General features: G+C 37.9%; 1 protein-coding gene across 1 annotated transcript in view; it reads left to right on the top strand.

Annotated features, from left to right (window-relative positions):
• The window catches only part of NUBPL (nucleotide binding protein like), a 223,926-nt gene that overhangs the window by 186,460 nt on the left and 12,137 nt on the right, over positions 1 to 25,329 (top strand). The window contains exons 9-10 of the mRNA XM_040257149.1: positions 14,081 to 14,201; positions 21,543 to 21,625. Of these exons, the coding sequence (XP_040113083.1) occupies positions 14,081 to 14,201; positions 21,543 to 21,625 (204 nt within the window). The remainder of the gene's footprint in view (positions 1 to 14,080; positions 14,202 to 21,542; positions 21,626 to 25,329) is intronic.

Here is a 25,329-nt window from a genome sequence, read left to right as displayed (position 1 = left end):
AACCTAAAATAATTGATTCTTATCTTTTTTTTTTTAAACCAAAAACTCCATAAGTTGTTCTGAGTGATGAGGATCAAAACTGTAGTTCATTCTTTTTCTGGCACAGTCACCATTTGTGGCAGTAGGGTATCCGTTTGGACCAGGAGTTTCATGTCTTCACCCTTGAATGCCTTCAAGAGTCAAGTGTTCTTTATGTCTACCTGGGAGCTTTTTCAACATCTAGTTTGTCTTTTGGACCCTGAAAGTTCAATTTTGATACCTCAAGTCTACCTACCTTACAAAGCAATTTAGAAATAGGTAACCTTACATGAAGATAGAGGCAAGCGACACATTTATTCTCTTCATTCTTGAGCATAATTTTTCCTCTGTGATCATCAAGTTGTCTCGTTTGAGTCTCTGAAAAGTTTAAGATGTACTTAGTCTTTCATCACTGGGTTTGAAGGCCTCGGAAGGTGCTATTAGAATTCATTCTAGGAACTCTATTAGTTTGCACATGATATATCTCATGTGGCTTCCTTCTTCACAACTGGACAATTTTTCCATTTTCAAAAAGTGACTTTTCTTCAGTCACAACCTTTGTAAGACTGAGTAGATAGCATTCTGCATCTCAGCCACAGTTTTATCTTAGAGACTGAAGCTGCTTGCTCATTTTCGTCTTCCTCCAGCATCTCTCAGTGGCCCATGTATGCTTTAAGTGGGAATGCCGTTCTATGTGATTTACATGAATTACCTAATCTAACCCTCACAATAACCCTGTGAGGTAATAACATTATTTTCCCCATTTTTCTTACATGGAAACTGTAGTACAGAGATGAAACATTTCACATAAGGCTGCCTATCTGTTTAGTGGGTCTCTGGGATCCTCTTCTAAATGGTCTGCTTTCCAGAGTCCACATTCTTTAAAAAAAAAAAAAATGAGAATTTTATTAATTGAACCCAAACCCAAGATATGGGGATTAATCCAACTCTTCAGAAGAATAAAAAACACATTCCCTGGTGGCCCAGCTGGTAAAGAATCCACCTGCAGTGCAGGAGACCTGGGTTCGATCCCTGGGTTGGGAAGATCCCCTGGAGAAGGGAATGGCTACCCACTCCAGTATTCTGGCCTGGAGAATTCCATGGGCTGTATAGTCCATGGGGTCACAAAGAGTCGGACACGACTGAGTGACTTTCATTAACTCAATCAGGTTACAGGCCATAAAAGACAACAGCAGTAACTACACCAAATATTAATAAGACTAAGAGGCTTTTTGGAAATGGACAATTTTCTGAAATGCTTGCTGAAACTCTTTGTTAAACACAGTGTATATTACTGGTTTTATGAGGGAGTTTAGATAGCCTTGCCAAGTGAAAAAGTCAAAAGGACTGGGTGGGTCCAGCAGGACCCCTGGCAGATAAGGAGGGCTGAAGATTCAGCAAAGAAGGGTAGCCAGCAGATGATAAAGGCCCCCAGATGCTTCCCTAGGTTTTTTGTGGCTTTCCTCTCTCAGGCAGCAGAAATCCTCTTGTGCTCCAGAACACTATCCACAAGCTTGATTTTTACATGGTTGAAAATGAGAGGGGAACTGATCAAATAAGAGTGCCCCTCATGAAGGCTGGCTTTGAACGAGCAGAGCGAGGACCTCGCCGTCTTTGATGAGATGTTGGTGAAGTACTTCCCATAAAGTGAAGTGGATTCAGGATGTGGTTCCAGGTGTTTGTGTAGATTTGTCCATAGAGGATAATGAGCAATACAGGCGGGATGTAGAAGGCCCCACAGATGGAATAGATCATGTAAGAGATCAGAGAAGTATTCACCAGGCAGGCTGATATTTCTTCATGGCTTTAGCCTGCTGCCACAAGAGTGATGGGATGGAGATGTGGATGAAAATGGCCCAGATGATGGCAAGCATGGCAGCCACATGGCCCACTGTCTGGTGTTTACTATTCTCCAGGGTGTCAGTGATGGCCCAGTACCAGGATGGAGGCTTTGCAGCATGTGATGTCAGAAGATGACCAGATGTCACACAACTCCAGGTGTGGGTGGTTGTATATGTGATGCTGATGAACATGACCAAAATAGAAACTAAGGAGTCAGTCATGGCCAAGGAGCCAATGAAATTGTTGGCAGGGATGTAGAACTTCCTGGTCTTAGAGATGGTAGTAAGTACAAAGGCATTGGTAAAGAAGATGGCCAGAGAAATCTTGAGTGCTTGAAGAATCCCTCGTTCCTAAGTCCCTGGAGTTTCTGTGGCATTTGGGGATCTCTTGGGAGCTGCCTGCAGAATGCCTCCACTGACTGGTTTGAGGGGACATTCTCGGTAACTCTCTCTTTCCACAGACTTTCACACATACAGCTTATTTCATAGTTGTCCTGCTCACAGAATAAAGTCATCCTTCTGTTTCACACTGGAGGGAGTCAGCCATCAGAACAGACTGAGTGAAAAGACCTCAAACTCAACTATTTAAGGAACACTGAGGTGACTACCAACCAGATTCTGCATTCTTAATTGCTATTTCTGTGAATTATCTAGAGTTAAGGTTTAGTAATGTGGATATCATCAAATATCACAGGGTTAAGAAGATTAAAAAATAATTTAGCTTAAGTGTTTTGTGACCCATCTCATAGGTTGTTGTGACAGTTAAATAAGATTACACATGTAGTACTTAGCATAGATCTTACCTCATGACATTGTGAAGGGTAGCTCTGAATGTTAATGTTACTGTTATCTACCACTGTTGTTATAGTGGTAGATTTTAGAAATCATTACAACCTCTCATTTTAGAATTCAAGGCTTGGAGAAGTTAGGTCATACCTCATGGATCCAGAAGTAGTTGGTCCCTGAGAGAAGAATGAATGCAGGCCTTCCCTACTCATTGCTCTGTCTATTGCCAGACTAATTTTGAAAGAGAAAACAAGAACGCCAGTCTCATTTTTTAAAGTTATAATATCTGTACACATGCTTTAAAATATACCAGAACCCCTGGTTCAAGGCTAAATGGAGAACTGAAAAGCACTTGTGAATCTAATCAATTTCAGTTATTATTATTCATTCTCTGTTTAATGGTGAGTTTTTCCTCTTCATTTTTTCTTAAATCATAGCTCTTTATCCTTGTGACAGGTTCCAGCCGGCAAGAATTTAACCTGATTGTAACCTTGAGAAATTGGATTATATAGTAGCCTGAAAATCTTGCTTGTTACTTACTTGACTCTAGGTTTAAAATGCCGAAAAGAAATTAAAACTGGAGTCTTCTGAGTCTGCTTAATTCAATACATTTAGACACAAAAATCCAGCATTTAAGGGCAATGTTGATATTTCAAGAGAGTCAATTTTTTAAAAGTTAATAAAAGAAGTGCCCTTCTGAGCCAGTGATGGATTAGAATCATGTAAGAATAGCGTGCTAAAGGTTTGTGGTGGCTGATGCTAGGCAGGCATGTAGCATTTACTTTCTTTCAGTGAAACCAGCTGAGGTAAAAAGAAAAAAGGATCTTATACTTTGATGAGACATTAAAAAATGGTTGAGCATGCTCACAGCTGCGTCTCAGTGGTTTTATGTAAATTAAGCTGTGGCAAAGCGTCTGTTTTCTAATGTTTCTATGATCAAAGGATACACAAAATAGCTCTACAGTAAACACAAACAGCTTAACAACATATAAAGTATTCACACAGTTTAAAGCTTTTTGGGGGGCGAGGGGAGGGAGTGATCATGTGGATATGTATTCCTTCCTATTTAAAGAATTTTTATGAACAGCATTGTAATATGGGCATTATAAGCTTCTGTTTTATTACATTAGCTACCCCTTTCAAAAATCATTAATTATAGAAGACTGCTCTTAAATGACTAGGGCAGTGTTTTTTAATCTTTTTAATACTGAAAGCTCTCTTTTAAATTTTCTCCCACCCAATCCCATGTTTTGAAAAAGTTGTTCAGCCACATAGTCTGTGTATCTTAGGAAGTAATTTGTTTTCTCTTTTCTAGTTAAATAATATGTGTGTGTATCACTGTTGTATGAACTTCTGAACAGAAAGAGATAACCACACATGAGTGTTATCACACCCAGTTGATATAATTTCAACTAAAAGCAAAGAAACCTGACAGTTTATCTGTCCTAAATAGTCTTAAAGGTAAATGTTTCATTTCTCTTCAATTTTTTAAAATATTCATAAATTACAGGCCCTGATAAAGTTTTTGTTTTGCATTTTTAAGACCTTAGAATAACATTTGATAGGAGAACTATCAAAATAAGTTCTACAGTTCGACTTTAGTAGTCAACAGCAGCATTGTCCAATAGAAATATAATTCAAACCACAAGTGTAATTTTAAAGTTTTTAGTAGCCATATTTTTAAAAATGGAAAAAAACAGGTGAAGTATTTATCTTTTAAATTTTTATTGGAGTATAGCTGATTTACAATGTTGTATTAGTTTCAGGTGTACAGCAAAGTGAGTCAAACATATACATATATATATATATATATATATACACTCTTTCAAAAAATTTATTTTTAATTGAAAGATAATTGCTTTACAGTATTGTATACACTCTTTTTTTAAGACTCTTTTCCCATATAGTCTGTTACAGACTGTTAAGTAGAGTTCCCTGTTCTACACAGTAGGTTCTAATTATTAGTTATCTATTTCATATATGCTGGTATGTATATGTCAATCTCTATCTCCCAGTTTATCCCTCCCCCTTTTATCCCCTGATAACCATAAATTTATTTTCTACTTCAGTGACTCTATTTCTACTTTGTAAATAAGTTCATTTTTCCACTTATTCCGCATATAATCAATATCATTCAATATTTGTTTTTCTTTGTCTAACTTCACTTAATATGACAATCTCCAGGTCCATCCATGTTGCTGCAGATGGCATGAATTTGTTCTTTTTTATGACTAAGTAACATTCCATTGTCTGTGTGTACCACCGTTTCTTTATCTATTCCCTTGGTGATGGACATTTAAGTTGCTTCCATGTCCTGGCTATTATAAATAGCATTGCATTGAACATTGGGGTGCTTATATCTTTTCAAATTATGTTTTTTTCTGGGGATATGCCTAACAGTGGGATTGCTGATTCTATTTTTAGTTTTTAAAGGCTCCTCCATTCTGTTTTCCGTGTGGTTTTACCAGTTTACATTCCCACCAACAGTGTAGATAGGTTCCTTTTTCTCCATACCTTCTCCAGCATTTGTTATTTGTAAATTTTTTGATGGAGGCCATTCTGATGTGCTGCAGTCTATGGGGTTGCAAAAGTCTGTGGGGTTGCAAAGATTAGGACATGACTTAGTGACTGAACAACAACATTCTGACCAATGTGAAGTGATACTTCATTGTAGTTTTGATTTGCATTTCTCTAATAATTAGTGTTGTGAGCATCTCTTCCTGTGCTTTTTGGCCATCTATAATGTCTTCTTCGAAGAAATGTCTATTTCAATCTTCTGCTCGTTTTTTGGATTGAATTACTTGTGTTTTTGATATTGAGCTGCATGAGCTGTTTGTATATTTTAGAGATTAATCCCTTGTCAGTTGGAAGTTATTTTTAAAAATATAGTTAACTCAGTATATTGAAAATTCTGTCAACATGAAGTCAATATAATACTTGAGAATCGAGCAAAAAGGGATTCCATTTAAACATACTAGGAACTCTGGCAATTCAGTAAGAAAAAACCCACATAATCAATGGAAAAAATAGAGAAGAGACCTGAGCAGTACAGAGCAGAATATACAAATGACCAATAACCATGTAAAAATATACTTAACTTCATTAGTAATTTTGACAACACAAAACCACAGCGCAAAGGAGAGCTGGGCACAGCGTCAGAAAGACTAAGAACAGACTAGATTGCAATTTGCACCTCTATAAGTTTCTGTCACCACCTCTGACCACAGGAAACCTTTAGAGGGTAAGGCCTGAGGCTACACTTACTCTTTCCAAATGTCATGCCACTTTACCTTTGGTGAAATTTAATCAAGAGCCATACAAGGAAGGAAATCTGGGAAATACAGTTCCCAGTACAAACAGCTTGACAATGGAACAATCCAACACAATGAGATACTACTCTATACTTACTCTACCTGCCCAAATGAAAGAAGCCTGTTGATATCAAACGGTGAAGCTGTGGCACACAACTGGTACTGTGTGAGAATGTAAATTGGTTCACTGCTGGTGGGAGTATAAATTGGTAGAACTTTATTGGAAAACTGGCCTTTTTTTTTTTTTTTTTACTGAAGTTAAATATGCATAACCTAATACCCAGCAAAAGAAAAAAAACATGTATTAAAACATTAGTAGAAGCTGTTTAATAATAGCCAAAATCTGGAAACAGCCACAGATGATCCAGTGAGAAAATGAGTAACTGTGATATAGTCATCATGGAATCTTAGGACTCCATGAAAATGAACTGCAGATGTATGTGATTTAGCTGGATGCATCATACAGACACAAAGGAATGTATTGCATGACTACATTCATATCAAGTTCAAAACTAGACAAAATTTATGGTGTTAGAAATCAGGCTTTTAGTTTATACCTTTGGCAACATGTTTTGGAGAGTATAGAGGGAAACTTCTAGGGTGCTGGCTAGATTTTATTAACAGCGTCATGGTAACATGGGCCTACTTTATGATAAGTCCATTCAGTCATGCACTTATGATTTGTGTGCTTTCTGTGTGTATTCATGATATACTTCAATGAAAAAAGGTTAAAGAATAACTTATAAACTTTAAAACATTATTGACATATTTTACATTCTTTTACTTGTACTAAGTCTTCGGTTTCCAGCGTGTGTTTTATACTTACAGCACACCTCAAATCAGACTAGCCGCATTTCAAGCGCTTAGCAGCCACATGTGGACTAGAGGCTACCTTATGAGACATTAAAGGTCTAGAACCCCACCATTTCAGAGCTTCTCTGAGTTTAGATTTTTCTTTCAGTTCTTTCCTTGGAATGTCATGTGGAAAGAATAGAGGATTATTCTTCCTAAAGACCTCATATTAATTTTACTGCTACCTCTCTTTTTATGGAATATTTTCTATTTAAAACAGATGGTTGGTTTTGTGTGCAGGTTCACAAGATGCCTAGTAAACCATCATTTTGGATATTTGTTCTTACTGCTTTCTTGGCCACTCTTCACATGACCACCTTTTTCTAAAAACAGGCATTTTATTGATGTCTGATATACATATGAAAAGGGCATGTATTGTAGGTATATATTGCTCAGTGCATTTTTGCAGAGTGAACACACCCATTGTTTGTGTTCAAGAAACAGAACATCACCCATACTCCAGAAGCTTCTGCCTTGTGCCATCTCCTGATCACTGCCCCCAAAGCAGAACCCAAATTATAACACCATTGGTTACTTTTACGTGTCTTTGAACTTTATATAAATGAAATAATAAGTATATGCTTTTGTGTGGCTTCTTTTGCTTCAAATTAAGTTTGAGAGATTCACTTATACTGTGGACTGTAGCTAAAGTTCTTTCTTTCTCATTGCCATGTAGCATTCCATTGTATGTTAGTCACTCAGTTGTGTCTGACTCTTTGTGACCCCATGGACTGCAGTCTGCCAGGCTCCTCTGTCCATGGGATTTCCCAGGCAAGAATACTAGAGTGGGTTGCCATTTCCTTCTCCAGGGGATGTTCCCGACCCAGGGATTGAATCTTGGTCTCCCACATTGCAGGCAGATTCTGTATCATCTGAGCCACCAGGGAAGCCCTTTCCATTATATAAATATACCACAATTTATTTGTCCATTTTACTGTTAATGGACATTTAGGTAGTTTTTCATTTTTGGATAATTAGTTATGAACACTTTTATGCACGTCTTTTGGTGACTGTTATGTTCACATTTTTAGACATAGAACAGAGTGGAAATACTGTGCCACAGTATAGGCATACATCAGTTTCAGTAGATAACTACCAGTTCTCCAAAATGATGTACCACTTTGCACTCAGCTGAAGCAATGGGTTTTAGTTATTGTATGTCGTCATCAACATTTGATATTTGGGTTTTTAACTTTTTGCAGGCAAGGAGGTTGTTGTAGTCATAAGGACCTTTTTCTGTTCTAATCAGGTTTTAAGCATAAATGCATGGTATTTCACTGTGATGCTAATTTGCATTTCCCTGATGATAATTAAAATTGAATACGTTTCCTTGTGTTTGTCTTTGAATATCTTTTTTAATGAAGTGCCTTTTAAGTCTCTTGCTCATTTCTCTGTTGTATTTTCTTATTTTTCTTATTGATTTGCAGGAGTTCTTTATATACTCTAGATGAAAGTCCTTTGTTATATTTGTATATTATAGCTGCTATCGCTTGCTCTATAGGTGGCCTTTTCACTCTCTTAATTATGTCTTCTGATAAGTTGTTGATTTTAATGTAGTCCAGTTTAACAAAACATTTTCATTTGTGTTTCGTGCTTTGTGTCCTCCTAAAAAAGTCTTTCCCTGCATCCAGGGTTTTAAGTATATTCTGCTGATTTCTTCCAAATATGTTATTGTTTTATCTTTCATATTAGCTCTACAGTCCATCTGGAATTATTTTTTGTGCATGGTGTGAGATAGAGGATTTTAAGGTTTCTTATTTTCTATATGGATGTCCAATTAACATTGCAGCACTGTGTCATCTCCGTTATAAATTAGTGACTTTAATTTATGAGTCTCTTCTGGGCTATCTGTTCTATTCCATTACTATACAGCATTTTTTTTTTTTAAGAAATGTGGTATTTGTGTGGGAAGTTTTTAATTGAGGAAATTCTGGAGTTAAGAGGAATTACTTTGTTCAAAATAACTTAGGAAGCAGTATTAGGCTTTTGTCCTTTACCTAGAAGAAGAATATCAGTAATAGAGCCAAGCTTAGGTATCACAGTCTTTTAATTTCAAACATATAAAAGGTTATCTCTAAATTGTTTTGATGGTACATCTTTATGAATAAGTTATGTTTGAAAGTATATATAATTATATATATATATACATATATGGAGGTAGATTCTATTATGTATACTATATAGAGGTATAAATTATATAAATTATATAAATATATATTATATGTACCTATTATAGATTCTATAAGGTATACTATATATAGGCAACATTATAAATTATATATATATATCTATATGTAGTACACATTTATTAATATGTTATTTCCATTATAACACACAAAAAAGTTGGAATTAAAAAGGAAATCATAAGGAAGAAATAGAAATTCTAGTACTTTCTTCCTACACCTTTCTGTCAGCCAATGTGGGCTAGATTATGTGTACTAACAACCCTCAAATTTCAGTGGCTTAAAACAACATGGGTTTATTTTTCTCATGCTAGAAGTCCATTACAGTTTGGCTTTAACACTCGTCTGCATTGTTCATACTCTGGCACCCAGACGGATTGAGCAGCCACTTTCTGGAAGCTTGTTTGTCCCAGGAAAAGAGGGAAACATAATGGGGGATTAGCAGTTAAAGCCTCTGCCTAGATGTGACACATGTCACTTCAACTCACATTTCATTGCCAGAACAAGATACATGTCCTCACCTAATTCAGAGAAGAAAAATGCTAACTTTGTGCCCAGGACAAAAATCCTGTGCAGAAGAGAACTGTGCAGGGGAAAACCTAGAGTATTTTCAGATCAGTTCAGTCGCTCAGGGGTGTGCGACTCTTTGCAACCCCATGGACTGCAGCACACCAGGCCTCCCTGTCCATCACCAACTCCTGGAGTTCACTCGGACTCATGTCCATTGAGTCGATGATGCCATCCAACCATCTCATCCTCTGTCATGCCCTTCTCCTCCCACCTTCAATCTTTCCCAGCATCAGGGTCTTTTCATATGAGTCATCAGGTGGCCAAAGTATTGGAGTTTCAGCTTCAGCATCAGTCCTTCCAATGAATAGTTAGGACTGATTTCCTTTAGGATGGACTGGTTGGATCTCCTTGCAGCCCAAGGGACTCTCAAGAGTCTTCTCCAACACCACAGTTCAAATGCATCAATTCTTCAGTGCTCAGCTTTCTTTATAGTCCAACTCTCACATCCATACAAGACTAGTGGAAAAACCATGGCTTTGATTAGACAGGCCATTGTTGGCAAGGAAATGTCTCTGCTTTTTAATATGCTGTCTAGGTTGGTTGTAAGTTTTCTTCCAAGGAGGAAGTGTCTTTTAATTTCATGGCTGCAGTCACCATCTGCAGTGATTTTGGAGCCCCCCAAAATAAAGTCTGTCCCTGTTTCCATTGTTTCCCCATCTATATGCCATGAAGTGATAGGACCAGATGCCATGATCTTAGTTTTCTGAATGTTGAGTGTTAAGCCAACTTTTTCACTCTCCTCTTTTACTATCATCAAGAGGCTCTTTAGTTTTTCTTCACGTTCTTCCATAAGGGTGGTGTTATCTGCATATCTGAGGTTATTGATATTTCTTCCGGCAATCTTGATTCCAGCTTGTGCTTCCTCCAGCCCAGTGTTTCTCATGATGTACTCTGAACATAAGTTAAATAAGCAGGGTGACAATAAACATACTTAACGTACTCCTTTCCCAATTTGGAACCAGTCTGTTGTTACATGTTCAGTTCTAACTGTTGCTTCTTTACCTGCATACAGATTTCTCAGGAGGCAGGTCAGGTAGTCTGATATTCCCATACTTTCAGAATTTTCCACAATTTGTGGTGACCCACACACTCAAAGTCTTTGACACAGTCAATAAAGCAGAAGTAGGTGTTTTTCTGGAACTCTCTTGCTTTTTCATTGATCCAACAGATGTTGGCAATTTGACCTCTGCTGCTTCTGCCTTTTCTAAATCCAGCATGAACATCTGGAAGTTCACAGTTCACCTACTGTTGAAGAAGCCCAGCTTGGAGAATTTTGAGCATTACTTTACTAGTGTGTGAGATGAGTGCAATTGTGCAGTAGTTTGAACCTTCTTTGGCATTGCCATTCTTTGGGATTGGAATGAAAACTGACCCTTTCTCCTCCTGTGGCCACTGAATTTTCCTAATTTGCTGGCATATTGAGTGCAGCACTTTCACAGCATCATCTTTCAGGATTTAAAATAGCTCAACTGGAATTCCATCACCTCCACTAGCTTTGTTTGTAGTGATGCTTCCTGAGACCCACTTGACTTTGCATTCCAGGGTGTCTGGCTCTAGGTGAGTGATCACACAATTGTGATTATCTGGATCATGAAGATCTTTTTTGTATAGTTGTATGCATTCTTGCCACCTCTTCTTAATATCTTCTGTTTCTGTTAGGTTCATACCATTTCTGTCCTTTATTGTGTTCATCTTTGCATGAAAAGTTCCCTTGGTATCTCTGATTTTCTTGAAGAGATCTCTAGTCTTTCCCATTCTATTGTTTCCTCTGTTTCTTTGCATTGATCACTGAGGAAGGCATTCTTATCTCTCCTTGCTGTTTTTTGGAACTCTGAATTCAAATGGATATACCTTTCCTTTTCTCCTTGGCCTTTGCTAAAAACCGTCACCTCTAAAATGACAGATTTCAGAGCATACATTTACTGGATTTGTGTTTGTCAAAGAAATAAACACACAAAGAAAAATCCTTTTAGTTTTTCTATTCCATGTTACTTTTAAAACCTTCAGACTTGAAAAATGGGTCTCCTGCCATTATAAGCATAGCAGTCTCTCTTGCTTAACCTCTTCAGTGGCATCTCTGCACTCATACAACCTACATACCTAACATGGCCTGCAGCCCCTAACCTTTCAAGCCTCATCTCGCACCACTCACCCCATACCTCAGCCATACTGCCTTTCAGTTCCTTGAGGCAGACATGCTTCTACTTCCTTTTTGAGTGTGTTTCCTCGCTTTTCCTTGTTTTTAACCTGTTTCCTCTTTAACTGTTGGATCAATGGATCAAACATTTCCCCACTCTGTGACTCCCGTAGTAGATAGAGTCTTTTCTTCTCTACCGTCTCGTAATAAACTGTTCTCGTTTTTAAAATCAATTTTTGCACTAATTATTCAATCTGTTTCTCCAGTTAGCGTGCAAGCTCCAAGTCGCTTTTGTTCACTACTGTGTGCTGCTTCTTGTGTTTAGCCTAGTTATTAGCATATAATGGCATAGCATTAAATCCTGAGTTTGATTACAGTTTTATGTCTGTGACATTTATGTAGTCTATACAGGGAATGTCTGAGACATTTATACAGTCCATAGGAAACGATTTTTCTAATAAGTTAATCACAGACAAACTGCAAATATACTCTTGCTCCATGTCTCTCTATCTTGGAAAGCCTAAGAGGTTCCAGAGAAGGAATACATTTCACATTCTCTCTGAATTAGAATATACCCTTCTTTACATTTTCATGTTGCGATTTTCTTTCTTCTCCTTCTTGAGTGATAATTTTATTTATATTGTTTTTATAAACATATATAATTTTATTTTATAAAAGTATGAGATTTTATTTATATTTATGAAAACCTTACAGTTAGGGGATATATACATTCAATATAAATGGTAGTAAGACAGCTCAAGTAACGAGTGTATTATGTAGACATAGTGAATAAAATAAGCTGTGTGATATTTACCTGGGTTTTCCTTAGCTTTCTGAAGATGGCACTGAATTACCAAAACATGGTATGATTTATTTTTTGTGACACTTTCCATCAGCAAAAGGGCATATAATGCATGAAAAATGCTTACCTACAAATTTATATCCCTCACTATTTGTCTTCATTTACATATATCATAGGAAACTTGACTCTTTCCTGTTTCTCTTTTCAGAAAGAATAACACATTTGATCACCTTCTTGTTGATATACTTAATTGTGGACTATCAGTGCTATTCTTCATTTAAAATGCAAATGTTCTAATAGAGATATCTCCCATAACGATAAGTGTATTGGTGGGATTGGTAGGATGATATGGACATTGTTACCTATAAGCCTCTGATAGTTGTTTTCTGCATTTTTACTCTAGGAGACAACCAGGCTTCCTATAAATAAGGAGTAAGATTAAAAGAATCATAAATAGAGCCTGTCTGTCTATTCAGCTAATGTTTATGAAATATCTCTTTTGAAGCTGGGGAAACTCAAAGAAATGAACACTTTGTATGTAGCTTTAAATTTTTGCTTTAAGTAATAACATTTTGATAAGAGCTGAGTTTCAGTCTTTTGCTGTGTCAGTCTTTTCATCTTTGGAAAGGATATGCTAACAACCCATCTCATAAAGTTCTATAAAGAGACAGTAAGATAATGCATATACAGCACTTATCCCAGGGCCTGACCTAGAATAAGTACTCAGTGTATGTTGCTGGGAATGATTGAGGGCAGAAGGAGAAGAGGGCGTCAGAGGATGAGATGGCTAGATGACATCACTGATGCAATGGACATGAACTTGGGCAAACTTTGGGAGATGGTGAGGGACAGGAAGGCCTGGCATGCTGCAGTCCATGGGCTCACAAAAAGTTGGACACAACCGGGAGACTGAACAACAACATATGTTAGCTGTTTTCTACTGTGAGGCTTTGTCCACAGTTAGCCTCTTAACTGTGTCTTTTCTTTTGTTGCTTCCTGCTTATTTTTTCCATGCTGACCTCAAAGTAAAGTTCTGAAACAGATCTGACTGTGTATCACTGCCTCTTCAGTGCCATCTCTGTTGTTTCAAAAATAAAATCTCAAATACATGGATAGCATTTGGCACCTTACCATCTGACCTCAACCTTTCTACCAAACTAACTTCTGCCTTGTTACCTTTGCTGGACTGCAGCCACAATAGGCCCTACGAATCAAAATTCACTGCCTTGGCTTGTTCCCTGTTCTGCTGCCTAGAGTTCCTACTATAGGCCTCAACCCCTCTGCTTACACTCAACCTGAAGAAACAGTTCTCTGTGGGATACCCAGAGATCCCTCTTATTCTTTCAAAACAGAATTTTTGATCCCCATGATTTATAATTTTTTAGCACTTATCTCATTATTCGAGTTAATGGCATCTGTCTTGCTCTCCCACTAGCTTGAGTTGTTTGAGAGCAGAGACCGTTACTTATTCATCATAGTATCTCTGAAACCTAGTAGGCACACAGTAGAAGCTTGTTGAAATAATGGATTGAAATTCAGTTGAATTTTGTTTTGATTTCAATGTGTCTTTATTATTCTAGGTTCTGGGCCTGGTCCAAAATATGAGTGTTTTCCAGTGTCCAAAATGTAAACACAAAACTCATATTTTTGGTGCTGATGGTGCAAGGAGACTAGCACGGACCCTTGATCTTGATATTCTAGGTAAGACCACCGGATATTCATTTGCAAAGGAAATAGCATGGTGATGAAGATCATCTCAAAATGATGAAACGCTTTTGGCTTTGTGTTTTGAATTAAGTTAGTATAGTGCACTTCTCTGTGTTAACCTTTCTTTGGCTTTTTGTGATACTTCATTAGTGGAACACATTTTGAATAGGGGGTTTGTTCTGCCAATTATAACTCTTGCTGTAGATGAAAACTGCCCATAAACTGGATTTGCAAAGCAAGTTTTATGGTTTGAGTGCTCTGATTTGAAGCCCATATTTTAAATAATGGTCTTCAGTTTGTTTGCTAAGTTGGGAAGACATCTCTTAGTATCAGCAGAAAGTGAAGATGAAAGTTGCTCAGTGTCTGACTCTTTGCTACCCCATGGACTCTATACAGCCCATGGAATTCTCCAGGCCAGAATACTGGAGCGGGTAGCTGTTCCCTTCTCCAGGGGATTTTCCCAACCCAGGGATCAAACCCAGGTCTCCTGCATTGCAGGTGGATTCTTTGCCAGCTGAGCCACAAGGGAAGCCCAAGAATACTGGAGTGGGTAGCCTATCCCTTCTCTAGTGGATTTTCCTGACCCAAAATTGAAACAGAGTCTCCTGCATAGTAGGCAGATTCTTTACCAACTGAGCAGACATATACAGAAATACCTATTTCATATGTTGTGGCAGTCTTTGGAAGTGTCAGTTCTTGATGTGCGTGGAGAAATGCCTTCCTGATCAGTTCTGAATGTATAAGTCCTCTGCTTCAGAAAAAAAGACATTCACTGTTTTCTGTAATCTTTTTATGCCATGTCTATGAAGTATGGCACCTGAAACTTACCTTGTCTATACTGTTCATGTTACTGAATTGAAGAATTAATTAGTAATTGAAGGAGAAGTAAAATCATGTGTTAAAGGAGCAAAACACTGATTTTAGATAACACATTTTTTTTTTAATCCACAAGCAACTTAAAGGACTTTTTAGGGAACATGTTTTGATATTCTGCATATGAGTTTCTATTCTGGGTAAAGGCAGATGTTAGCTGCTAAATAATGGAGTCATAGAGTGAATTATCAGTTTTAGGTAGTTAACAATTAATATTCCTTAGAGATCAAGGAATTCAAAACATTCTTTATTATAATTAGTTTTCTAAAAGTTGATGTTAAATGTATTATTGTTTTTGTGCATTTGTACTATAGCAGCTACCACAGTACCAGGTGAATACTAATGATATATTTTGATACATTTTTATAATTAAAGATACTAATTTTATTCTGCAACTGTTTCTCATTTAACTAACCTAGGAAGTTCAGTTTCCCAGATCTGCATAATAACAGCAGATTGATACTCATATAATAAAGTAAATGTGTAATTATAATGTATTATTGAATTATGCTGACAGTATAATTTCCTAATTTATGAATGGGTGGTATGATTTTGTAAGTCACTTATTTGGAATTTGAAACATGTCTCCTAGAGAAACAACCTACAAATGGAAGTTACATTTTAACCAACAGCTCACAAATGCATGCATACATTCTGAGTCACCTCAGTCGAGTCTGACTCTTTGTGGCCCTGTGAACTGTAGCCCACCTATGGACTGTAGCCCGCCAGGCTCCTGTCCATGGGATTCTCCAGGTAAGAATACTGGAGTTGCCATGTTGCCAGTGGCAACTGCAGTATTGGAGCTGCCAATACTGGATGGTTGCCATGCCTACTTCCAAGGGATCTTCCCAGGGGTCGAACCTGCATCTCATATGTCTCCCTCATTGGCAGGCGGCTTCTTCACTACTCGCAACACCTGGGAAGCCCTGCAAATCAAATGTATAGTTACCCTAAAAATATATCAGAAACACTGCTTACTGATCACAGAAACTCGGCTAGTGCTATAGACTGTTGTATCTCAAACTCTTATGGGAAAAATAATTTAGAGTTCTAATGTAGAGCACATCTGCTCCCTTTAATATGATAGTGGGGCCCAGAGGGCTCTCCCATGAACTGGAACAGGGGCTCTGATGATGAAGAGGTTGGAATTGGGAACAAGGAACTGAAATCAAGGAAAGAGCTCTCACAGCTGTGACCTCCTGGCTGGGTGACATCCCCAGGACTCTTATGTGTCCTTTACTGCCTCCCTTGCTGCCTCTTATTTTAATCTAGGGAGCTGTGTTTCAAATGATTATTTGGTAAAATGGCTCTTCAGAATTTTATCCACATTCAGCTTGTGATGGTTATTGTTAGTCACTGAGTCATATCTGACTCTTTGTGACCCTATAGCCTTCAGGCTCCTCTGTCCATGGGATTTCCCAGGCAAGAATACTAGAGTGGATTGCCATTTCATTCTTCATGGGATCTTGCCAACCCAGGGATTGAACCTACTTGGGAAGTGGATTCTTTTTCTTTTTTTTTTTTTAATTATTTATTTTAATTAGAGGATAATTACTTTACAATATTGTGATGGTTTTTGCCATACATCAACATGAATCGGCCACAGGTATACATATGTCCCCCCAATCCTGAATGCCCCTCTCAAATTCCCTCCCCACCCTATCCCTCTGGGCAGGTGGATTCTTTACCACTGAGCCACCTGGAAAGCCCGTATTCAGCTATAGGGACGGTATATACATAGTAATTAAGGTCTCAGATCATGTCACAGAAACCTCTTTAACTTATGTCTCTGAAGTGTGCTTCCTTCAGCCCTAGCCCTTCAAAAATACTTTTCAAGGCCAGACTGAACCTCACAACTCTCACTGCCTTTACCCCATTTTAATTTTCTCTGTGTGCCGCTGTTAGTCCACTGCTGCCCTCACTGTGCCATCTACTCTCTAACAAGGTTTTCCCCATCTTATTCTCCCCTTCTGCAGATTGTGAGTCTCTGGAGGGCAGAAATGATGTCCCTAGCTGACTCATTGGAAAAGACCCTGATGCTGGGAAAGACTGGGGACAGGAGGAAAAGGGGGTGACAAAATGAGATGGTTGGATGGCATTGCCAACTCAATGGACTTGCGTTTGAACAAACTCTGGGAGATAGTGAAGGATAGGGAAACCTGGCGTGCTGCAGTTCATGGGGTCGCAAAGAGTCAGACATGACAAGAACTGAGCAACAACAATGAACAACCTGGCTATATAATGGAGACGATTTTACTCTTTTGTTCTATTACTGTGGTGGAAATAAAAGCATTCGGGATTCTTTACTATATACTGGCAGTTCATAAATCAAGAGAAAAACTTTTGGGGTTTCTAAATATTTTCTGTAACATATCTTCCCCTGCTTCCCACATGACAGCTTCCTGTAGACTAAAGTTGATCTATAGAGTAGACATCAAATTTACTGAAAAACTAGCCTTTACGTGCTTATTGAAATATTCATGTATTTTTGTCTATTGAATACTTAGGAAAGAGAGTTGGCTAAGATCTCAAAATATGCTGATAAGAGGCACGTGACATATCTGTTACTCTGTACTTTATAATATAAATTGTGGTAGCTTTGTAACTTTGTAACACATTCTTCTTCTGCATTATTTACACTGAATGGCAAGGTACTGAATGAATATTTTATGTAAAACACACATATGCACATTTCTATAACCTTTGCATGGACTTAAAGTGCTTCTAAGAATGCTGAGCAACATGAAAGTCAACTCTTCTACTCCATTTACTGCATTTTAAATCTCAGCTTTATTTGTGATGGTGTGGTAGAAAGAGTGGTCTAGTGGTTTCCTCTACTTTTTCAATTTAACTCTGAATTTGGCAATAAGGAGCTCATGATCTGAGCCACAGTCAGCTCCCGGTCTTGTTTTTGCTGACTGAATAGAACTTCTCCATCTTTGGCTGCAGAGAATAGAATCAATCTGATTTCGGTGGTGAAATCTGGTGATGTCCATGTGTAGAGTCTTCTCTTGTGTTGTTGGAAGAGGGTGTTTGCTATGACCAGTGCGTTCTCTTGGCAAAACTCTATTAGCCTTTGTCCTGCTTCATTCTGCATTCCAAGGCCAAATTTGCCTGTTACTCCAGGTGTTTTTTGACTTCCTACTTTTGCATTCCAGTCCCCTGTAATGAAAAGGACATCTTTTGGGGGTGTTAGTTCTAAAAGGTCTTGTAGGTCTTCATAGAACCGTTCAGCTTCTTCAGCGTTACTGGTTGGAGTGTAGACTTGGATTACTGTGATATTGAATGGTTTGCCTTGGAAATGAACAGAGATCATTCTGTCATTTTTGAGATTGCATCCAACTACTGCATTTCAGACTCTTTTGTTGACCATGATGGCTACTCCATTTCGTCTAAGGGATTCCTGCCCACAGTAGTAGATATAATGGTCATCTGAGTTAAATTAACCCATTCCAGTCCATTTTAGTTCACTGATTCCTATAATGTTGATGTTCACTCTTGCCATCTCCTATTTGACCACTTCCAATTTGCCTTGATTCATGAACCTAACATTCCAGGTTCCTATGCAGTATTGCTCTTTACAGCATCGGACCTTGCTTCTATCACCAGTCACATCCACAACTGGGTATCATTTTTGCTTTGGCGTCATCCCTTTATTCTTTCTGGAGTTATTTCTCCACTGATCTCCAGTTGCATAGTGGGAACCTACCAACCAGGGGAGTTCCTTTTTCAGTATCCTATCATTTTGCCTTTTCATGCTGTTCATGGGGTTCTCAAGGCAAGAATACTGAAGTGGTTTGCCATTCCCTTCTCCAGTGGACCACATTCTGTCAGGCCTCTCCACCATGACCCTCCCATCTTGGGTAGATATCTGATAGAGTGCCTGATGAACTATGGACAGAGGTTCATGACATTGTACAGGAAACAGGGATCAAGATCATCCCCATGGAAAAGAAATGCAAAAAAGCAAAATGGCTGTTTGGGAGGCCTTACAAATAGCTGTGAAAAGAAGAGAAGCGAAAAGCAAAGGAGAAAGGAAAGATATAAGCATCTGAATGCAGAGTTCCAAAGAAAAGCAAGAAGAGATAAGAAAGCCTTCCTCAGCGATCAATGCAAAGAAATAGAGGAAAAACAACAGAATGTAAAAGACTAGAGATCTCTTCAAGAAAATTAGAGATATCAAGGGAACATTTCATGCAAAGACGGGCTTGATAAAGGACAGAAATGGTATGGACCTAACAGAAGCAGAAGATATTAAGAAGAGCTGGCAAGAATACACAGAAGAACTGTACAAAAAAGATCTTCACGACCCAGATAGTCACGAAGATATGATCACTCACCTAGAGCCAGATATCCTGGAATGTGAAGTCAAGTGGGTGTTAGAAAGCATCACTATGAAAAAAGCTAGTGGAAGGGATGGAATTCCAGTAGACCTATTTCAAATCCTGAAAGATGATGCTGTGAAAGTGCTGCCCTCAATATGCCAGCAAATTTGGAAAACTCAGCAGTGGCCACAGGACTAGAAATGGTCAATTTTCATTCCAGTCCCAAAGAAAGGCAATGCCAAAGAATGCTCAAACTACCGCACAATTGCACTCATCTCACACACTAGTAAAGTAATGCTCAAAATTCTCCAAGCCAGGCTTCAGCAATACATGAACCGTGAACTTCCAGATGTTCAAGCTGGTTTTAGAAAAGGCAGAGGAACTAGAGATCAAATTGCCAACATCTGCTGGATCATGGAAAAAGCACGAGAGTTCCAGAAAAACATCTATTTCTGCTTTATTGACTATGCCAAAGCCTTTGACTGTGTGGATCACAATAAACTGTGGAAAATTCTTCAAGAGATGGGAATACCAGACCACCTGACCTGCCTCTTGAGAAACCTATATGCGGGTCAGGAAGCAACGAACTGGACATGGAACAATAGACTGGTTCCAAATAGGAAAAGGAGTGCGTCAAGGCTGTATATTGTCACCCTGCTTATTTAACTTATATGCAGAGTACATCATGAGAAACACTGAGCTAGAAGAAGCACAAGCTGGAATCAAGATTGCTGGGAGAAATATCAATAACCTCAGATATGCAGATGACACCACCCTTATGGCAGAAAGTGAAGAGGAACTAAAAAGCCTCTTGATGAAAGTGAAAGAGGAGAGTGAAAAAGTTGGCTTAAAGCTCAACATTCAGAAAACGAAGATCATGGCATCTGATCCCTTCACTTCATGGGAAATAGTTGGGGAAACAGTGGAAACAGTGTCAGACTTTATTTTTTTGGGCTCCAAAATCACTGCAGATGGTGATTGCAGCCATGAAATTAAAAGACGCTTACTCCTTGGAAGGAAAGGTATAATCAACCTACATAGCATATTGAAAAGCAGAGACATTACATTGCCGACTAAGGTCCGTCTAGTCAAGGTTATGGTTTTCCCAGTGGTCATGTATGGATGTGAGAGTTGGACAGTGAAGAAAGCTGAGCACCGAAGAATTGATGCTTTTGAACTGTGGTGTTGGAGAAGACTCTGAGAGTCCCTTGGACTGCAAGGAGATCCAACCAGTCCATTCTGAAGGAGATCAGCCCTGGGTGTTCTTTTAAGGAATGATACTAAAGCTGAAACTCCAGTACTTTGGCCTCCTCAAGTGAAGAGTGACTCATTGGAAAAGACTCTGATGCTGGGAGGGATTGGGGGCAGGAGGAGAAGGGGATGACAGAGGATGAGATGGCTGGATGGCATCACTGACTCGATGGATGTGTGTTTGAGTGAACTCCGGGAGTTGGTGACGGACAAGGAGGCCTGGCGTGCTGTGATTCATGGGGTCGCAAAGAGTTGGACATGACTGAGCAACTGAACTGAACTGAACTGATTATTTCCTGAGAGCTCAAGTTATGTATACTGCTATATAGATTGATATGTAATAAAAAATTCTATCTGATAAAGAGGCAGATAGTTGAACTAACAAATCTGCCCTGCTTTTCAACAGTTCTGTTTGCTCACCCATCTGCCACTATCAAGAAAATTTTCTGTTGTGGTTTTTAAAAACTTCTTTGCCTCTTCATCTGTCCTTTTCAGTTGCCTGTTATTATGTGGCAAGATATGTCTATATTTTATTATTATGTCTATATCATATTATTATGTCTATATCAGTTATTACAGGGAAACAAATTTAGAAATATCTTCCAGGTCATTTTTGCTGGAAGACCTCCAGCAAAGAATAAATCAGAGATCTTATTCCTTGATTGACTGCCACACTGCTTTCAAATGTAATCATGGTATTACCCTTAAATGGAATATTTTGTCCCTAAGTTTCATTTGAAATTTGTTTTTCAGAAATTTAGCAATTTGAGGATAGTCATAACTCAGGTTGATTTGAATCAATTTGCTCCTGCAGTTCACACAGTAAAATTTCAAATGCCTGTATAAGCTTTTGTGGTACTAATGGATATCTGGTGGACTCTTTTAGGAGACATCCCCTTACATCTTAACATAAGGGAAGCCTCAGATACAGGCCAGCCGATTGTGTTTTCACAGCCTGAAAGTGATGAGGTAAGTTATATTTAGAAATATGTTTTTTAATTTATTTTCACAGGATATATACTTTTTGATATATAGAAAGAAGGTTGGGGAGATCAAGTTTGTCTATTTGGAATGCATGTATTAACCAAAGATTAGTTAACTTATTCAAAGCTTCTTTAAGTTACTATAAGGTAGACATACCAGTGCTGATTTTGAATTACCAACTGAACAGGCCCAACTACAAAGAATCATCACCCAACCAGTTTTCTCCTGATGAACATGAACAGTGGAAATTTGTAGAGTTCTTTTCTTGCTAGTTAGCAATATCTAACTGCCTGAAGTTATTTTATTTCAGTGTTAGAAGTTCAGCTGATTGTTGAGAGAAGGAAACCAAATACAAGAAAAAATTGAGTTGAATGTAGGGAAACTGTATAAACCTTCAGAGATGGGATTTCCACTGCATTTATTTTAATAAATATGATTGGGGAGGTGAGGTGGGAAAATTAATAGTGTTTCATTATCTAATATAATTTGGGGTACAGATAGATTTTTCAAAGCCTGCTGAAGCTTACTGCCTTTAAGTATAAGCTCTTGTTCAGTCACTGAGTTGTGACCAACTCTTTGTGATCCCTGGGACTGCAGTACACCAGGCTTCCCTATCCTTCACTATCTCTCAAAGTTTGCTCTAATTCATGTCACCGAGTCAGTGATGCTATCTAACCGTCTCATACTCTTCCACCCTCTTCTTTCACCTTCAATCTTTCCCAGCATCAGAGTCTTTTCCAGTGAGTTGGCTCTTTGCATCAGGTGGCCAAAGTATGAGTTTCAGCATCAGTCCTTCCAGTGAATAATCAAGGTTGATTTCCTTTAGGATTGACTGGTTTGATCTCCCTGCAGTTCAAGGGGCTCGCAAGAGTCTTCTCCAACACCACAGTTCAAAAGCGTTAATTCTTTGAGGCTCTATGGTCCAACTTTCACATCCATACATGATTACTGGAAAACCCATAGCTTTGACTGTGTGGATCTTTGTCAGCAAAGTGGTGTCTCTGTTTTTTAATATGCTGTCTAGGTTTGTCATGGCTTTTTTATTTTACTCTTTTTAAAATAGAAATAAAATCATATATGTATGATTTTATTATATAGAATAATTTTGTTATATATCTAATATATATAATCATATATAATAAAGTCATATATATCTCTTCTTTCCTAAGTAGCAGTTGCTGTTTATGTTAGAAAGTGAGCCATCATCTGGTGCATCAGTTTTAATGTAATTCTTACACTCCTTTGCCAAACAGCCTCAATCAGTCCTCTTAGCTTTTCTCTTTTTTTTCCATACCAAATAAGTGTGGCTTTATAGTACCGTTATTTTGTCCACCCATAACTATTCCCCCTTTCATTCTAGTTTGCTTCCTCTAATCCTATATGAACTGAAAGACAAAGGAGCCAGACTTTGTTAGAACTGTGAATAAAATAAGGGCAAAGCTGACAACTAGAAGTCTAAGATTGGTCAAGTATATTCATTTTGAACTATCTCTTTCAGGACCCACAGCTCCTTTCTCTTTCTTAAGGGTCGACAGTTACGGTACAGGTGACTGAGTTGCTGGGATATGATGTCTGAGTAAACATACTATTGTATATATCCTTGTTTTTCCTTTCTGTGCCTCTTATGTAGTAATAAATGTTAAATTTCCTTTTCAGTCTTTTCTTTGAAATCTTTCAGATAAGCAAAAAACATAACCTTTTATTGCTTTCACAACTGAAGCATGGCAGTCTCATCTACTGTAAGTGTACTTTATGCAGTGAATGAAAAGTTGTATGAAAATTGAGGGGTTTTAAAGTCACATACTTTTAAATGCCTCCTGAGAGCAGCCTATTTAAAGATATGTAGTGGTGAATCCTTTTCAATAAGAATAATTGTCTAGTAGTTTATTTCAATTATGAATGTAGGTTTTAAAATATTTTCCCTCCTGTCCATTATTTTTTTTTCTTTGAGATTCTCCAAAAGCAAAAACATTTCAGAAAGTTAAAGGAGTATAACATAACAGAGAATATATAGCAGCCATCAAAAAGCAATATGATTTAAAACTCTAAACAACAGTGTTTGTAAAGGTTTTTGGTTACATGTTTTTTAAATCTCATTTACACTTACGTAAAATTAGATGTGTTATTTTACTGTTGCTGGCTGACATTTATGGTAATGTGAGCAAGCTACCCCTTTGTGGTTTAGGCTAGACTTAATCTGGTGAAATGTCCGCTAAAACTAGTGAGAACTTCATGCACCACATTATCAACCTTACATATGAAGACTTCTGAGCAGTTTTTTAAGATTCAGACATGTCCATAAAAAGAGATTTTAAAAATGGAGCTTTGTATTTATTTTGTTTCCATGGAAGTTATTGTTTCCTACCCTTAGATTGCAGACAATCATTGTTATTAACCATCTTTCTAACAATAATAGCAGTTATAGTATGTTAGACACTGTTAGGTATCTATATACTTTCAATGCTCACAACAACTTAATACAATGTATAAATAGTTCCCATTTTGCAGTTGAGAAAACTGAGACTCATAGAAGCTAAATAATTTTCCCACGGTCACAGAACTGATAGATGCTAAGATGTGATTAAAAAACAATTCTTTTCCTTCCAAATGTTGTCCTCTTTTCATTGTGTCACCTTCTGGTGGTTTAGTCGCTCAGTTGTGTCTGACTCTTGCGACCCCATGGACTGTAGCCCACCAGGCTCCTCTGTCCATGGGATTTTCCAGGCAAGAAAACTGGAGTGGATTGCCTTTACCTTCTCTAGTCACCTTCTGAGTACTCTACTAATAGCTATGATTTCTTCAGTTCCTTCTAAGAAATGAGTACCGTACTTGAATGCATTAAATACAATGTATCCTCTTAATTTGATTCTCATAACACATTTGTGAGGTATGTTTGATAATCTCCATTTTTCAAATGAAGAAGTAGAGATTCATTCGCAGTAAGGAATTTGTCCAAGATAGTACCCGAGGCTATTTCCATACTCAGCTCTGAAACTGTAGGCGTGCATCCTCTTCCCAAGGCAATATCTGCTTCCCTTCTCAATTAATTGCAAGCTTGCTTCAGTGTCTATCGTGTATATTTAGGCTGGCTTTCAGTTCTCCTCCTTTTCATATTACAGAGATCTAGAGAAGAGGAGTGGTCCCACTGGTGTGCACAGTGGCAGCCATAATACAGAGGATCTTAACCTGGGTTTGAGAATTCCCCTGAAGTTATATCCAGAATGTATGAATGTGCATTTTTCTGGGAAATTGAACAAGAGATTTACTAGATTATCAAAAGGTCTCTGCATGAAAAGCAAAGCATTAATCAGTATTAGCCTGGGATTTTATTACCAAGAATGCTACTTTCTTTTTTTTTAAGAATGCTACTTTCTAAGTGTGACCTTAGATAAGTTCCCTCATGTCTCTGAACCTTTCTCTGTCTGTAAATTGATATCATAATGAGAAAGATTAAATGAGATGATAATGTGAAAATATTTTGAAAAATGCCAAGCAGAATACAGCTATGAGTATTTATGTCTTTTGAAATGTCCTGTGAAAGTTGTCATGGTCCTAATTGTCTTTCTTCTGCCCTTCATCAAAGGGTTGAGCCCATTTATGCCCTTCCCCTTACATAGCTTCAGGTAAATGTCACTCTTTGGTGACATCTAAAAATCAGCAGAATTTGAATCATAAGATGAGGATAGAGT

This window comes from Oryx dammah, unplaced genomic scaffold, assembly GCF_014754425.2.
Source record: "Oryx dammah isolate SB20612 unplaced genomic scaffold, SCBI_Odam_1.1 HiC_scaffold_16, whole genome shotgun sequence".
NCBI classification, from domain to species: domain Eukaryota; kingdom Metazoa; phylum Chordata; class Mammalia; order Artiodactyla; family Bovidae; genus Oryx; species Oryx dammah.
The sequence above is the reverse complement of the archived record's forward strand: the minus strand, read 5'-3'. Positions and strand labels throughout refer to the sequence as shown.